The 17762-nt window shown below is 42.3% G+C and overlaps 1 protein-coding gene across 1 annotated transcript in view; it reads left to right on the top strand.

Moving 5' to 3' along the window:
- SACK1B (scaffolding CK1 anchoring protein B) overlaps positions 1-15856 on the top strand; it is a 166560-nt gene extending 150704 nt beyond the window's left edge. The window contains exons 2-3 of the mRNA XM_086926441.1: positions 988-1112; positions 13150-15856. Of these exons, the coding sequence (XP_086782567.1) occupies positions 988-1112; positions 13150-15658 (2634 nt within the window). The 3' untranslated portion in view covers positions 15659-15856. The remainder of the gene's footprint in view (positions 1-987; positions 1113-13149) is intronic.
- The last annotated feature ends 1906 nt before the right edge of the window (positions 15857-17762 follow it).

Here is a 17762-nt window from a genome sequence, read left to right as displayed (position 1 = left end):
AATGTAGTAAAGAGCATTTTTTCACCTTTAAATTTGTTTTTTAAGTATTGTCGTACTTCCTAGGTAGTGCCACTGTACTCCATACATTTTTCAAAAATACATAGAAAAAATCATTCATTTTCCCTGCCTATTACCACTTTAAGAAAGTGGTAATGGGTGGAGAAAAAAGATAATACCATGTATTATCTTGATTTAAGCCCTTAACACAGTATATAGCCAAAGTGTACCTAACCCTACATGGCTGCCTTTAACTTTTGTAAAGTCAGTCATTAGTTGATAACATGATGCCTTGTCATTGCCATGTATCACAGTAGGTTGGTGAAATTTGGGGAAATGATGTGAAAAGTCATGAAACTAACTGCAACCTGAGATATCACTAATATTTATTGCTTCAGGAATCCAAAATGGCTGAATGTATTTTCATGAAAAGCCCAAGAGGATCCTTTCCATGTCATAATATATATTTCTGCCAAATTTCCTGAAAATACGTTCAGTTGTTTTGTTGCTGCGTATGTCTAAGAAGTCCATAAACGTCCATTCAAAATGTATTGGGGAATAGATTCTACGCAGTAGATACTGAGACCCTGATGCAAAAAGGGCCTTTGTACTCATGGCGGAGACCCCTCTGTTGTGGGGAAGTCTCCACATTTGGGGCGGAATCTAGACAATGAGAATTATCTAACAATTGGCAGTCTACGAACAAAGCAGAAGGTGTAAGGTTAATATCAGATGGCAGACAGCATTCAAAGCTTGATAACGCTTTAGAATAAATCACTGATTCAGCGAATTAATCTTTTACTCTGAAATCTAGAGGCCTAGCCTGCATGTCCCCAAGTAGAAACTGGTAGATCATAAGCAAAGCCCAGATTTGTGAGTTTCTAGGATTAAAACATTCTTCTAGCAATGTGTATGAAATAAACTTGCCCCACTTTCACAGAATAAATACGGGTATCTAAAATATTTATGTATGTTACTTTTTCTCAACAGAATATTAGAGTGAGAACTGTTAAAGGGCAGGACTACTTTTCCAAATCAGGGGCTAAATTTTGTGGAAAAATGGAACAGAAATTTCTACTGGTTGACAGTAAGAAAGTTATGTATGGAACCTATAGGTAAGTTCACAGTTTAAAAAAAATGCTTTTACACTAATTACACAATGTTTTTTTTAATTTGCAATATTGGATATTGTTTTCTTATTGAATTGAAAATGCTTTAAACGTGGCATTAAGGAATTTGAATTTGCCATTAAATTTTTAAAAGTGAATCATTTAAAATGTTTATGGAGAACAAATGATAATTAATTCCTTGTTTGCTGCCTAGTCCTGTTTGGACTTCTGGCTGGTATCCGGTGATGTGGCCACTTCGAATTCAGATGTAGTGCACTTGCCGCGCTCACTGTCAGATCACGCTCTATGCTTGTTGAAACTGTTGATCCCAAGCTCGCCTCCACGCGCTTTCACCTGGCGCCTCCCACCATTTGCCCTGCTTGACGAAGCCTTTAAACAGGAGATACAGACGGATATCACTGAGTATTTTGATATAAATACAGGTTCGGTAGACACTGTGGCTTTACTCCGGGAGGTATTTAAGGTCATCATTAGAGGACAGTGCATCGCCAGACAGGCGGGAGCGTTGAAAGCTATTAGGGGCACGATCGCTTCCTTGGAGACTCACATAAGGGAGCTTTAGGAGAGGTTTTATTCTACTTGAGACCCCGATACTGTCGCCCTCCTGAAGGCCAAGCTGCTGGACTTTTCTGAGGAGGCACAGAGGGAGGGTAAGTTCCTTGGGAAATAAGCTGAGGCAAGGCTGTACAGGGAAAGGGACAGGCCAGGCCGCACGCTGGCTGGTATGATTAGACTGCCCAAATCCACCACGTTCATCCACGAGATACACACCGCACCAGATCGTAATGGACTCAGAAAGGACAATAGCTGTTGGTGCTGGAAATATTCTCCTGCTTCATTTCTGTACGTGGCGTGGGAATGTCCAAAAGTTTCAGAATTTAGGTCCAGAATTTTCACCTCAATGAGCCAAATCATTGGAGTATCAGATGCTCCATCTCCTGTCCTAGGTCTATTAGGATATGTTAAAGATACCCCACCTAAGCTGCGTAAGTTGCATGCACTGCTTTTATTATTCGCTAAGCGTCAAATTGCAGTGCACTGGGGTAAAAGGAGGGCACTATCGCTTAAGGGATGGATAGCCGATGTCACCTATGGCCATACACAGTTAAATAAATTCTGGGAACTTATGCCCCCCACTTCCCGACCCGCAACATTTGGGAACCATTCCTGACCTGGGTTCAGGGGCAAACCGATTTTGCTGGGGCAGAGCAAACAGGCGACATGCAAACTGTGGAATAAATATGAAGTGCTAATAGATAACACATGCTTAGTGACGGATCCCCAATGCTAATTTTCCTGGGAACTGCGGTGACTATTGTATACGGCAGAGGAGAGCTGGACAAAACCTGTGAAAAGCTGTGTTAGTCTGTGTATTTGATTTCATATTTTTTCACACTGCTGTCAGAGAGCACTTGGATTTATGTGATTAATGTTTTCATGAGTCATAGGTGCAAATGTAACGTGCCTAACTATTGTATTATGTACCAATGCATGGACTGGGACTCAGCAATATTCTGTATTGATGTATCAACAAACTGGCCTGTTATGTTGTTGTAGTGTTATGTTTCTTTAACAAGAATTGTCCACCCATCAGACACAATATCCCTCATCTGTCCTCCAGACATATTAGTGCAATTTGTATGTTAGTCAGTTAAAACGATTGACACGCCTCACCCATGCCCAACAAAAAGCAAAATTGGTCGATGTTTTGATGTTCTTGGGAAAATGACTCTACAGATCTTCCCATTTATCATGAAAACTGTAACCACTTAATTTCTAATAAATGACATAACTCAAGCTACTGTACACAATTTCTCCAGTATTGAATCTTTCATAGAGTTCCATGCTTGTATCTTCCCTGACATCATGGAGGGTGTCTCGCGGTAGTTAGAAAAGAAGTACCATAAAAGTACACAGAAACTACCAACAGCAAAGACAAACTTGACATTCATCAGCATCCCAGGACCCCAACTACCCAGTCATAGCCATCAGACCTTAGATTTCTAACCACACGTCGTGTGTAAGGGAGTCTCCCTGGACTCTGCTCAGTTTGTCAGTGAATGAACTTTTGACCCTGCTTGAATTCACCTCAAGGTATTGTTTTCTACCTTCTTTACTTTAAGGATGTCTGAAGGTTCTAAGAAGAGGCTTTTCAGGCCCTGTAGATCCTGTGGAAAGGCAAGGCTTTTTTCTGAAGAACCACATAAAGACTGCCTTTATTGCCTTTATCCTAAACATACAGCCAAAGACTGCAAATACTGTAGAACCTTTTCAGCAAAGACACTAAAGGATAAAGAGGCCTGGCTGTTGGTATGGCTCCAGAAAAAGAAATCAAAATCAGAATCTGGATCTGATGTCGAAGAGAGCCCTGGGCCATCCTCAGTTGAGAGAACGCGTAAAAATGAGGACTTCACCTCATTAAAGGCTGATTCAAAGATAATAAAGGCAGAAAAACCCTCCACTGCTGAAAAGACAGCCATTAAGCCTAAAGATTCAAGCCTGAAGAAATCATCTGCTACCTCTCAGCCTGTCATACCTCTCAAACAGGCTTAATCGACGAAGAAAGCACCGTCTACACACCGGTCATCGAGAACTTCTTCTAAATCCCCGACTTCAATGGCTACGACTGCTTCGTTTATGGCAGCGAGCACAGTGACGATGCTTTCATCGTCGACGGCATCATCGTCGACAACAACGACATTCTCTGTGTCGATGATCGTGTCTACAACTTCGACGGTGGGACCATCGGTGACGGCAGTGATCAAATATCCTTCTCGGTCAGTATCTATGACAATTAATATCAGGCGTCTTCTATCGTCGACTGCTTCGTCAACGGATACAAAAAGTCTGCATTTAGACCCAAAATCATCAGGATTGTCACCATTACCCAAGCTCTCACTGTTGCTTCCTTCTCACCTTCTTGATACGGATGAATCGGGGGATGAACGTTTTTTTGTTCCAGCTTACAGTCCCTCACAACTCAGAGTCAAATGCCAGGACACTGATGAGGAAGAGGAAGCCCAAGAACAATCAGAAGATATGGAAGGGTATTATTCATTTTCAGGTCGCCCTCAGGCCCAAAGTAATGACTCTTTTCAGGAGCACTATCCTTATGAGGTTTATGAAGAGCATCAGGAGGTTCTGAGAGTTTCCATGCTGGTCCCACTTGCCTTGGTCACCGACCTTAGACATATGTTAAAGGATTATTATGAAAGGTTTCTAGGCATCCACGCTCCGGTTCTGTTGACACCCGGTGGTCCAAGTATTCAAGTTGCTCCACCTCCACCAGTAGTTACTCTGCCGCCTGTTGCACATGTTGAGACACAGGCTCCTCTGTGCATTACAATACAGGACGAATACATCAAGAGTGAAGCAGACAATCAACCAGAGGAAGGGGAGCTCATTCAGGATCCTGACCTTCTTGGCTAAGAATGGATGAATATGTGGCTGCATCTTTACCATCGCCTTCCCCTCCCCCGGCGGCTTCCCACACGGGAGATATCGGGGGTTTCCATGAAGTGCTTGAGAGAGATTCTAGAAGGTTTGATGTGCCTCTGCCTGTGGTGCAAACCGGATACTTCCTTCATGATTTTAAAGATGCATCAAAGAAATCGGTTAGATCCATTCCAATTGTGGATTACATTTGGAGTGAAGGTTTGAAGATAATGACAAACCCAGCTTCCGTTCCTGCTGTGTTACAGAGGATGGAAAAGAAATAAAAAGCACCTGATTCTGCTCCAGCATGTTTAATTCGCCATTCTCGTCCGGATTCAAGAATAATGCAGGCTGCCCAGAGGCGTTCCAGGAATGCACAATCTCTTTGTTCGGTGCTTCTAGACAGAGAAGGCAAACACTTGGACAGCATCAGCAAGCGCTTCGGTACTATGGCAGCTACTGCCATCAAGACCTCTAACGTCTTAGCAAGCTTGGGGAGGTATGATCCACAGTTATGGTCGGACCTGGCTCATCTTCTCAAATTCTTTCCTGAGGATTAAAAGAGAGAAGCAAAAGATCTCCTGCAGGAGGGTGCTAGAGCATTTTGGAGGTGATTGACCCCACAATGGATCTGTCTTCTATGGCTTGCAGGCAAATGGCAGGTGCTGAAGACTTTCGTAGACAGGGCTGGCTTAGGGCGATGTCTTACTGCCCTGAAGTCGAATTGAAAGTGCTGGACATGACCTTCGATGGGGAAAACATTTTTGGAAAACACGTAGATGAGGAGCTTCAGGGCATCAAAAAGGATACTGAAACTGCACGTTCCTTGGGCACGATGCAACAAAGGCATTTTGAGTCCTTTCGTGGAGTAGAGGAAGAAGTCAGTTCCAACAAAGACCGTCTTACTAATCTTATAGATATTAGCCATATGGTCTAGGGTACAGATCACAATATGGAGGACAGCAACAGCAGCAATTTTGTGCCTCCAACATGTCTTACAATCAGCAATCAGCTAGACACAAGCCTGCAGGATGAGGAAAATTACAGGATTCCTCAAGACGTCAGTGACGTTTATCTTCTGCCAGCCACCTCCTTTCCTTCTTAACACCTTCGGTCCCATCGGCTTTCTCTATTTCTAAATCAATGACAAACCATCACAAAGGATAAATGGCTGCTGGACATCATGTAACACGGCCACACTTTGAAATTTGTAAAACACATCATCATCATTTGTCCTCATTGGAAATTTTGACTCTTCTAAAGAAAGGGGCGATAGAAAAAGTGCCTTTCGGGCAACGAGGAAAAGGTATTTATTCCAAGTTCTTCTCAATAAAGAAAAAATGTGGGAAATAGAGACAGGTCATAGACCTCAGGCAGCTAAACAAATACATCAAAAAAACGTCTTTTAGAATGTTGTCCCTACAAGAGATTCTCCTATTAATAAACAAGAGACATTTTCTAGCGTCCCTCGATCTCTTGGATGCATACTTTCCCATTCCCATTCATGCAAAGCATCGCCAATTCCTCAGGTTTGAGGTGGCTGGGGATCACTACCAGTTCAAAGTCTTGCTATTCGGCCTTCACTCAGCGCCCAGAGTTCAAAATGTATGGCTCCGGTAGCAGCTTTTCTGAGAAGGCAGGGACACTAGGTTTACCCCTACCTGGACGACTGGCTAGTCAAGGGAGATACATTTCACTCTACCAAAAAATCTACGAAGACTTGTAAGCGGCTCTTCGAGTCTCTGGGGTTACAGCTCAATGTGGAGAACTCACACATGATTCCAAGTCAGAAGCGAGTTTTTCTAGGGGCACTTCTAAACGAAAAGTCAATGAAGGCGTATCCCACTTCAGAACGGAAGCTCAAGATAATGCGCTTAGCATACCTTCTACGTGCAAAAGAGTCGACTTCTGTGAGAGTATTCAAGTCCTTACTGGGGATGCTCTCATCATGCATCCCGTTGATTCCAAATTGTCAGCTGCACATGAGTCCTCCTAGAAGCTGTTATACATGCAGTGGGTGCAGGTGCACGGCTCATTCGACGACATTATCTCTCTCTCACTAACAATGAAATGGTCTCAGTCATGGTGGAAAAAAGAAATCAATATCTTTCCAGGTCTCTCGTTCAAAGCAGCACAGCCTCATTATATTTTGACAATGGACACTTCAGTGGACGGTTGGGGTGCGCATCTCCAGGAATTGCGAATACACTTAAAATGGTCCCTTCAGGAAGCACTTTCACACATCAATCTTTTGGATCTAATGGCAGTTTTTTAGGAGTTGCAGGGTTTTCTTCCCAGAATCCAGAGATACTTTGTTCTAGTAAGAAGAGACAACACCACAACAATGATCTATCTCACCAAACAAGGGGGCACCAGGTCTCTCATATTACCAGAACAGGCCCAGGAGATTTGGAGGTGGCTAATTCATCACAACATAACATTGCAAATAGAGCATGTTCCGGGCGTGGACAACGATTGGGCTGATTCTGTACCAGAACCAATGTCAAGAATGGAAGTTAAACGTAGTCCACAGCAGAAGAGTCTTCAAACTGTGGGGCACTCCAAAACTGGATATTTTTGAGACAGAAAACAACAAGAAGTGAGAGAAGTTTGCCAGCAGGTTTCCTCAGTGGATCTCTTGGGGAACGCTCTGCAGATGCAATGGTTGGGGACTTTCTATTATGCATTCCTGTTGGTTCCCCTCATCCCAAGAGTGTTGAACAAGATAATCAAATAACCATGTCATTTCATTCTCATAGTTCTGGCATGTCCGAGGCAGTCTTGGTACATGGAACTTCTCCTGTGCTCGATATCTCCGCACATTCGCTTACCTCCACTGCCAAACCTACTCTCAATGAACAACGGTCATATTGTTTATCCTCAAATAAACTCTCCAAGCTTGTCAGCTTGGAACCTCATGCCTATGAATTCACAGATTTAAACATCCCTCTGAATTTCAGGTCTATCCTACACCCGGCCAGATCTCATTCCACTAACAGGTCATATGCTGCAAAATAGAAGAGATTCTGCTATTGTTGCAAGGAGAAAGAATTGCATCCTTTGCTATCAACTTCAGAACAGGTTTTGCCTTACTTACTTCACTTAGCTAAATCAAATTGGCTCACTCATCAATCAAAGTTCACTTGGCAGCAATTTCCAGGTTTCGCAGAAAACCAGGTGCACTTTCTTTGTGGTCAACAAGAATTGTTAGGGAGTTTATGAAAGGTCTCTGTAGGGTTTTCCAACCCTTAAAGTGCCCTGCAGTTCTGTGGGAATCAAGCTCAACTTAAGAAATCGCCTTTAGAAGCCCATGCATAAGGCTGATTTAAAATATGTTTCTTGGAAGACGGCTCTCCTTTTGGCCCTCACGCCAGCTAGAAGTATCAGTAAAATTCCGGCTTTCACGATTGCTGCGCCTTTCCTTCAATTCAGACAGGATAAACTTTTATTGAGAACAAATCCTCAATTCATTCCCTAAGTTCCAATCCTTTTCACTTGAATGAACCAGTTGTGCTCATCACGTATTTTGGGAACCCTTTAACTGCAGCAGAAAGAGCATTGCACTCATTGGATGTGAAGTGATGCATCAAGTTCTACATACATAGAACAAATACTTTCAGAAAATCTGAGCAGTTATTTGTGTCCTTTCATTTCACCACGGAAGGGCCAAGCCCTTTCAAGGAACAGTATTGCGCGTTGGATTTCCTCTGCAATTGTTTTCTGCCACAACAAGGCTGGGAAGCCTTTGTCTGCAAAAGTGTCTGCGCACTTCATGAGGAGGATGGCAGCCTCTACAGTCTTGTTTGCTTTTGTGTCACTTCCAGACATTAGTAGAGCGACAACATGGTCCGATGTGCATAAATTCACTAAGCATTACTGCCTAGACTCAGTATGGAAAGTGGACCCTGCAGTGGGTCAATCTGTCCTGAGATATCTGTTTGCTTTAGGTATAGTCTTTCATATCTATCAATTCTTTTTGTTTTATAGATTTGGTTGCTACAGTTTATTTGCTATTTTACGATTTACTTGGATTCATGCTTCATATGTATTAGTCAATTTTTCAATATGTCTCTTTATTGCATATGAAGTTCTTCGCCGTAGTCGCAAAATAAGGGAATTACAGTGCTAACGACTCGGATAAAAGCAAGTGAATCTATGAAAGATTCAATTCTGGAGACAAAACAACTAACTTACCTGTACACTGTTGTTCTCCAGTATTGATATCTGTCATAGATTGTGCTTGTAATCAAATAGAGAGCAAGGTACTAGAGTAGTTAGTTCGTTTCCTCAGGGGGTATGTATAAATCAACAAGCTAGCTACTAGGAAAGGGTGATGTGTCTATTGGGTCAAAAGCAATTGTTTTGAGGGAAAAAGCAGTTTGTTTTTTAAGAAGGCCCTCATCCACCATCTAGTTTGTGGCATGCTTCATCATCGGGCCCCACCCGAGGCACCAAGTGTGCCTCAGGTGTGCTACGACACCTGATTACAACAGAGCTGGTTTTGTCAAGTGAGTGTGCAGTGAAGTGATTTGTGTGGGGTTAAAAAAGCTGTCCTAGAGGTCCCAGTCAGTTAATTGACTAAGCCCATTAATAAATTAACTAATGCTGTTACAGTGGTCATTTTAAAACATTAATATACATTGTTGCAAATTCATTTAGTGGAAAATTAATAAGAGCCATCAGCATCTTTATCATAAATACATTTTCCTAGAATAAGCATTAATAGTTCTTGAGTTCCATAAGTTCTTCAATTGCTAGTAAAATGGTAGAAAGGATTTTAAAAATGTATATACTATTTTTTGTGTGTGTTTCGTTTTAGAGTTTTATATAGAGCAAACTAGACCCGAGCATATCAGCTATCAGAGTGCTTTACATGAGCACCAGTTTCATTACAGATGGACACATTCCTCTTTGTTAAGCACGGCGAGATTAACTATATTTTAATTCGTTTGGCGGAGAATTTATAATAGCCATCATTTTCCCCACCATTACAGAGATTACAAACTCCTGCTTTGCCAGTGAACTTTTCCCAATGTTTAATATAGGAATTCAAAGGCAGGATACCCAAACATAGCAAAACAATGCTTCATCGCATGCTATGCGCGAGAGTGAATTTCAAGTACTTCTGATAGATCTTATACTCCAGGGAAGCAGAATAAGGCCTAAAATGGGATAACTGTGAGCAGTGGGCTAAGGCTAGATCATGGCTAAAATGAGAAGTCATACTTATTTTTAAAGTTTTCATTTGAGCTTGCGACCAAGTAAAAAAGAGTAAAATTGTGAACTTAAAATGTGATAGAACTACTGCAAGAGTCTTGTTAAATAATATTTTTCTTGAGCCTCTTTTGACTTCTCCCGCTACCCTGTTTGCCAACATTTTGTTTTTGTTCTCTTTACGACTATGTGCACTTCAGCACTGCAAACCATTGCTAAAATGTTTATGTTTAAAACAGAACAGAATAGGCCGACACCCAATTGACAGTTGGCTTATAAGTATAATTTACTTATAAGTCCCTAGTTAAGTGATTCTACATGTATCCAGTGACTATAAATTAAATGTTACTAGTGGACCCGCAGCATGTATTGTGCCACCCACTTAAGTAGCCCTTAAAACATGGATTAGGTCTGCAATTGCAGACATAGTGCAGTGTTAAACTACCATTTCAACCTGGCATAATAAACCTTTTATCAGGTCTAAACCTCTCATTTTAATGCATATGTCACCCCTATGGTAAGACCTAACCCTGCCCGAATGCATTGTATTTAGAAGGTAGGACATGTTTTTTAGAATTTACATGTCCTACTCCTGTGAGGCCTACCTCTTCCATAGGATAACTTTGGGACACTCATTAAATTTAGGAAGTGCTACTATTTGAGTGGGAAGAAATAGAAATGTCATGTTTAATGTTTTATCTGAATAGAATTGTACAATAAGTGTCTTTATAGGAAAGGTGGATTTGAAGTCAGAATTTGTTCTGGGTCATGTGATGCTGAATAGCTGCAACTTTATCTTTGCATATTCTTACCCCTCAGTGAGACAAAGAGGAATAAGGTGTTGACAGGATTGGCCATCCTGCCTGGTAGGGTGGGGCTGAGCTGTCCCCTGCCCTACTTACATTTCAAAGGGAAGCCTCCAGCACACTCACAAAGAAACTTGACAACAGCCTTTGGCACCTTAGACCACGTGGAGGGGGAAGGATGGACATTTCCATAACCAGATAGGGGAATAGCCTAGAAGGGGCAGATTTACAATAAACTAACGCAACGCGGTGCAGTAGGCCATTGTGCTGCACCACGCTGCATTAGTTTTGAAAAACATGGATACGACATAGTCACAACAATATGTTGCATCTCTGTTCTTCCCCCTGCGCTGGCGCACAAACTGTTGCCATGCGCCTATGCAGGCACCCTTGCACACTGGTGCAAGGATGCCTGAATCACGGGATGATTGTTCATGTACAGGAAGGGTTCCCTTCCTGCACACAAACAATAAAAAATGGCATTTTACAACGTCTATGTGTGCTGTATTAGCACACATAGAACTTGGAAAACGTCATTGAGTTAAAGGATTGTTTATGTAGAGGAAGGGACACATAAACTATCACCAGGGGTGATTTCCTCTTTTTATGTGTGTTGCAGAATGCAGCATGCATAGAAAGAAGAAAACAAGGAGAAGAAATTAATATATTTCTCCATGTTCTGCCTCACAATGCCTCCCCTGGGGAGGCGTAGCATTAAGACGCATTGCCAGATTTACAATTTCTTGTAAATCTGGAAGTGTGTCTGGTTCCATGGGTGTTGCTTGGGAGCACCCACAGCAACACACATGGAATGCCCCTTTCATGCAAAGTGCTGCGTGTAAAGGGGCTGTATTTACAAGGAGAGGAAAAGACACACAGGGTGGCTTTCCCTGTACTTGTAAATATGGGGCAGTAAAATGCGCCGCTGGCGCGTCACAAAAAGTAACGCACTGACACGCAGGGGTCTTGTAAATCTGCCCCACAGTTTCTACCATTCCAAAGGATGACACCAGGTACAAATCTTGGACCCTTAGACTAATTCTCCAGTTCACTCCTCACCTGTGGAGGAACCCTGGAAATACTGCCTTGTACTTCAGAGGGCTGCACCCCTACTTGAGTCCTCCATTGTATCTCAGAGGACTGCCTTGCTACTAGAGAGGACTGCCTTGCTACTAGAGAGAAATGCCCTCTGGCTTGAAGCATGCCTTGTACCCTCAGAAAACAGCCCTGCAGCTTGAGGCTTGACTTGCTGCTTGATCCCAGGACAACCAGAGTGTTCCCAAAGGCTAGGTGGCTGGCCTCCTGTGTGAACTACAGGTACATAACACGCTTCAAAGACCATGAACCTTGCACCAGGCCTCTGAGTCTTGACCCTCAAGTCATGCCCAACCAGACCGGGACCCTTGAAAGTGATGCTACAGGTGCTTCTCCAGCCAAAACCTGAAAGTTAGTGCTTGGAAAAATTACACCTAAAGAGTGATCTAAAAACCAACAGGACAGTCGGACATACCTGCTCTCCAGTCCCTAGGTGCTTCATCAATCTGCCTCACTTTGTGGTATCTCCTGCTACGTACTTCTCCGCAGCAGCAAATCCTGTTCAGCAGGACCTCTTGCAAGGGTTATCAAGCCTCATGTAGCCCTTGTCGACTACAGCCTTCAGCTTCGTGCCACTGGAGATTTTCAAATTCAGAATGTAGAAATCTTTACTGCATCTTCGTTCAGTAGCTCTCCAATGATGATGCCTCTTCTTTGGATACTGCCAGCTGCCTTGTTCCCTGAACTTTACTTTCGCCAGCAATGTTTCTTCAAAATTTCTTCCAAGTTACAAGGTAAGTTGAGACCATGCCCAATCAACCTTGAGTACCCAACATATGCTTCTTCATTGTCGACCTTAGCCTTTGACTTTGCCCTGGGCTCGCATGAACAGATACTCTTGGGGTAGGCGCCATTTTTCACTTAGATCTTTAAAACTTCATAACTCTGAATCTGCTGATTGAATTTAATATGTTATGGTGTTGTTTTATTTAATACAATGTTCTCTATTTTAGTAAATTAGTTTGGGATTTTTCTTGTGTTGTGTTTTTACTTTATTACTGTTTGTTTGCTGCATAATTACTTAAGACAGTGCCTCCAAGTTAAGCGTGATTGCTTTTGTGCCAGGCTACCACAGAGTTAAGTGCAGGCTGATTTGGTGACTTTTGTGGTACACCCTCACAGGTATTGTGCTTGTTGCTTGAAAAGGGTCTTAAACACCCTCAATCAAAATCTTAATTTCCCAGAGTGATGTAGAGTATTATGCTTATAACATCATGGGTAATAAATCCTCAGATTTGCTTTTGTCGGTACTGCATCTGATCATATGCAATTGCTCGAATACTGATATGGTTCACTTAGTTTAGTAAGCAGTTGAATTTAATTCAGTCGATTGACATTCCTACTCAGTGATCTGATATCAAAACTAGCATTTCCAGGTGTGCAATGATTTACACTTTGTTGTCTTAAAAACTTTAATTGCATTTACTAATTATAATCTAGCACTAATGCATATTTTTGTCTTTTTCCTTCAGTTTTATGTGGTCATTTGAGAAGGTCAATTTGAGCATGGTTCAAGTCATAACTGGACAGCTGGTTGAGTCGTTTGATGAGGAGTTTAGGACACTGTATGCTCGCTCTTTTGTTCCCGATGGATTTGGATTGGAAGAATTATGTCTTGGAAAAACTCGCAAACTGTCATTGGATAATGGCATATATCAACACTCACTGACGTCTCTGGCTTCCTCCTCTAGTCAACAAAGCCTATTTGGAAGACATCACAAGATGCACACATTAGATACCAGCTTCTTAAAATCTCATGGGCGATATGCAATAAATGAAGATGAAATATACAGTATAAGAAATGCTACTTATAAGCCACACCTTAATTCAGGGTATAACGTACAACAAAAAATCCAGCAACTTCAGCAGGCTACTAGAAATGAAAATTGGAAGAGGCATAGCTATGCTGGTGGGGAGAAACCAGAATCTTCTCCTTATCTCATGCTCAACAGAGGTGTTAACTACAAGCCCATGCCATCTCATAACTGGAAAACACATCTCGAAAACCCAAGTGTTGGATCTTCTTCTAGAGGTGGATATATGGGTACCTACAACGGATCTACTCAAGGATTTATTAGCAGGTTTGCACAGCCAAAGGGCCCTAATCTTTCAGAAAAGCCTTCAACTCTTCGGAGGTCTTTTCATGGAACAGATAATCATGTCCGTACATTACAGCAGAAGATGCCTACCCTTGAGCGTACAACAAAGTCATTCTTAAGAAACTGGAGAATTGAATCCTACTTAAATGACCAATCTGATTTCTCAGCTGGTTCAAATGCGGAATCAATCGGGGACAGGCAAGACACCTCTGATGGAACTGAAAATCCTCCATCTTCATCAATTTATACCCATTCTCGCCTTCGCTCTTCACTAGTTTTTAAACCAACATTACCAGAGCAAAAAGAAGCAATTAGTTGTACTTCAAACTCTACAAATTCAAATTCAACAATCATTGACTCACAAGAAAGTGTAACACCAAAGGCCATTACATCTAACGAGAGTGCACATATCAGACTTACAGCAGACAAATCCTTCACAGGATATGCAACACACCAACAGCTGCCAGAGGCAGATAAAAGGCGCAGCTTGCAAGTTCCTGAATGCTCTCGTGGTGTTAATCACATCACAAATAAGCCAACAACAAACTATTTGTACACATCTTTAGGTGCCAATAAACAAGGAGACAACGTAAAAAGTCAGCAAAACGATAGTCTGCTGAAAAGGCGCAGCTTGCCTATGTTTGAGAGCTTAAAGTTAAATATAGCAAACAGTGCCAATAGGCCACCAAACAACTACATATATAGCACTTTGGTCAAGGGTGGAGTCAGGGAAGCGGATAATCCGGCAGTGCAGCAGGATACTCAGCAGTTAAACAGCGTGCACACTGCAAGTACACAGTCTGCAAATGTGTATGAATCTCACAATGACAGTGCAAATAAAAATTTATCCTATGATTCTCTAAACGAATCTTACAGAGATGAAACAAACAAACAGTCGTCTCCAAGGAAAGAAAATAAAGGTTCCCCAAATTTTCTTAAAAAAGGATCAAAGAAACTGAGATCATTGCTTAGTCTTACACCAGACAAAAAAGAAACGTTGTCGAAAAGTAAAACCCCCGCGTTTTATAGGATGTGCAGTAGCTCGGATACATTAATATCAGAAGATGATGACGCAGTAAAACTAAAGAAGTATGAAAATAAGGCCGAGGCATCGCCAAACCCGGACAAGTTACCATCAACTCCTCTGCAGAGTAGCATATATAAGAGTAAAGAAAGTGTTTGTGTTAGTCCAGCCAGATCTGTTAGATCAGTGGTAGACGAGGGCAGTAAATTGAGTTCAACTGCTGGTCCAATTGAAAGCAAGTTTTCAGAAACTACAGGAGATGCTTCAGCTCCTAGATTCAACACAGAACAAATTCAGTATCAAGATCCTAAAGAAACAAGAATGGAAGTTGGTTACGGCACAGCTTATGTTTCCACGTCCCTGCAGAGGGTAAGGCCACATAGGGACATTTTGCAAAGAGAGGTACCACAAAGGGATATGTTGCATAGGGAGGTGCCACCAAGGGTCCATCTGCAGAGAGCACTGTCACATAGGGACATTCTACAAAGGGACATTCCAACAAGGGACATGCTACAAAGGGATATGGGACACAGGGTATTACCACAAAGGGAACTATCACATAGAGAGGTACGAAACCACGACATTACTCCTTGTATCTCAAGGATGAGTGACAGGCGTCTTTATAGCCGCTTTGAACCATTCTACAAAACAGAAGGTTCAGCCCAGACCACAAACACAGCAGAAAACACTAACACACCTGTCATGGAACACAAAAGCAATCCTATGGGACACAGTTACACAAGGCAATCCTCTATGATGAACTATAACTCTCCAGCTTATCAGACCTACCAACAAAATGATAACAAATTTGGAAGGTTTATGCAAAAGTTTGGAAACTTGATACACAAAAACAAATAAAAAAAATCTACAAAGCAATAGCCATACAGTTGTAAATACGAATTGGGAGACTGCGGATATGTATTTTTGTAAAAAAAAAAAATACATGGGCTTGTCATATGTATATAACAGACGGTGGATTCAAATGTTTACATGCGTTATGTGCACATTGTACATACAGGGGCCGTTTTCACAATAAACCTCACTTCTTTTACCTTGGTTCTGACATTTGTTATGACTTTGTGTGTCTCTATGAACCCATCTTGTCGTGCCAATTCATGGAATTGTCAACGCAATTAAGTTAAATCTTTTATGATGATGTTCGCATACACCTCTGCATTGTTTCTTTACACGTTGATTTTATTACACCAAGTTCACTTTTTGCTGTCCCTAGACGCCACAACTCTAACACCTCTGCCATTTGCTTTTGAATCAATATTAAGATGTTTTTACAGTGACATCAGATTTTCCTGCACGTCAGAAATCTGCAATCAATCTTAGATTTTTTGTGTTTTATGTATTTCTCCCGGCAGAGATAGTGCTTATCTAAACACATACTAGATCTGTAGCACTTTCCTGAGGCGCAGCCGGGAAAGATAGACATTGTAACTTTACTTTTAACATTGTGTTTTTAAAATTTGGTATTTGCACTGTTCACTCTGTGCCTACTCACCGCATTTCCACCCTTGATCCCTCGCAGCCGATTAGGCGCTGTCGCAGAATATATTCGGGCTAAGCCGCCATTTTGGTGGTATTTTCAGGGTTGAGGCACAGTGGTTGGACACTCCCACCCCCTCCTGGTATTTAAATCGCACTGGGATTTTCACGCGCAAACTAGATCTGTAGCACTTTCCTGAGGCGCAGCCGGGAAAGATAGGCATTTTAACTTTACTTTTAACATTGTGTTTTAAAATTTGGTATTTACACTATTCACTCTGTGCCTACTCAGCGCATTTCCACCCTTGATCCCTCGCAGAAAATTAGGTGCTGTCGCAGGATATATTCGGGGCTAAGCCGCCATTTTGGTGGTATTTTCAGGGTTGCGGCCCAGTTATTTGACACTCCTGCCCCTTTCCCGCCTCCATAAATGTCCATCATCACCTGGCCGGCTGGGCGAAACTGAGTGACCCTCTCTGCTATGGTAGAGAAACTCTCTCTTAGCATTGAACCCAGGTGCTGGGGCTTGCGGCAAACTACCCACTCGTATGGGGGAAACAGAACTGAAATGCTCTATCTGTAATTTTAGTACACCCGCCCCCGGGCTCGCTCGAGCAAGAGTAGAAAGAGTCCAACAAGCCCAGCTTAAAATATTCCAACTAAACGTACGGTCACTCGTTAAGCACCATATGGAAATTCATGATTTAGTCTCTGAGGAGTCCCCGGACATTCTCTTTTTATGCGAAACTTGGCTTAAGGATGACATGACAGCTGTACCCAATCTCACCCTCCCCGTGGGTTATTCGATCAGTACCATAAACAGGGACTCTAGGGGTGGGGGCATTGAAATAATTTATAATTCTCAGTATCCCTGTTCTTTCACTAAGGAGAATATCAGGGAGTGCAAATGCACCCGTTTTAGGGTAGCTATAAGCGCGCATTTTACCTTCTCTGGGTCGTTTATCTATCGCCCCCAGGGCCAGCTACCAAATTCATAGAGGCATTGTTGGAGACGGTTAGCGCACTTGTGATATGATCTGCCAATTTCCCGATCTTGGGTGATCTTAATCTCCACTTTGACCTGACTCAGGATAGCGCCATATGTAACTTACTAGCCGACCTGGACCCTCTGCAGCTGGAGCAATTAGTGTCCAACGCCACGCACATAGCCGGACATATACTAGATCCGGTCTTTTCCAATATCCCAGCCATGAACATAGCAACGCCCAAGCCCATGGGATGGACCGATCATTTCTTGATAGAATTGAGGCTATCCATTACAGACTCTTATAGACTAGATACTTATAACCTGGTCCTTAGACGCCCATGGCATAAATTTAAACTAGAAGACTTCCACGCCTTCCTTACGGCCAACCCCCTAGGAGACATGGCCAACCCTGAGGTGGCTTACACCGCGTTCTGCGACTGGATCTTAAAGGGCCTGGATACCTTTATTCCTGCAAGATGG

Source organism: Lissotriton vulgaris, chromosome 6 (genome assembly GCF_964263255.1).
Source record: "Lissotriton vulgaris chromosome 6, aLisVul1.2, whole genome shotgun sequence".
In the NCBI taxonomy this organism is placed as follows: domain Eukaryota; kingdom Metazoa; phylum Chordata; class Amphibia; order Caudata; family Salamandridae; genus Lissotriton; species Lissotriton vulgaris.
This window is presented reverse-complemented; position numbering and strand designations above follow the sequence as displayed.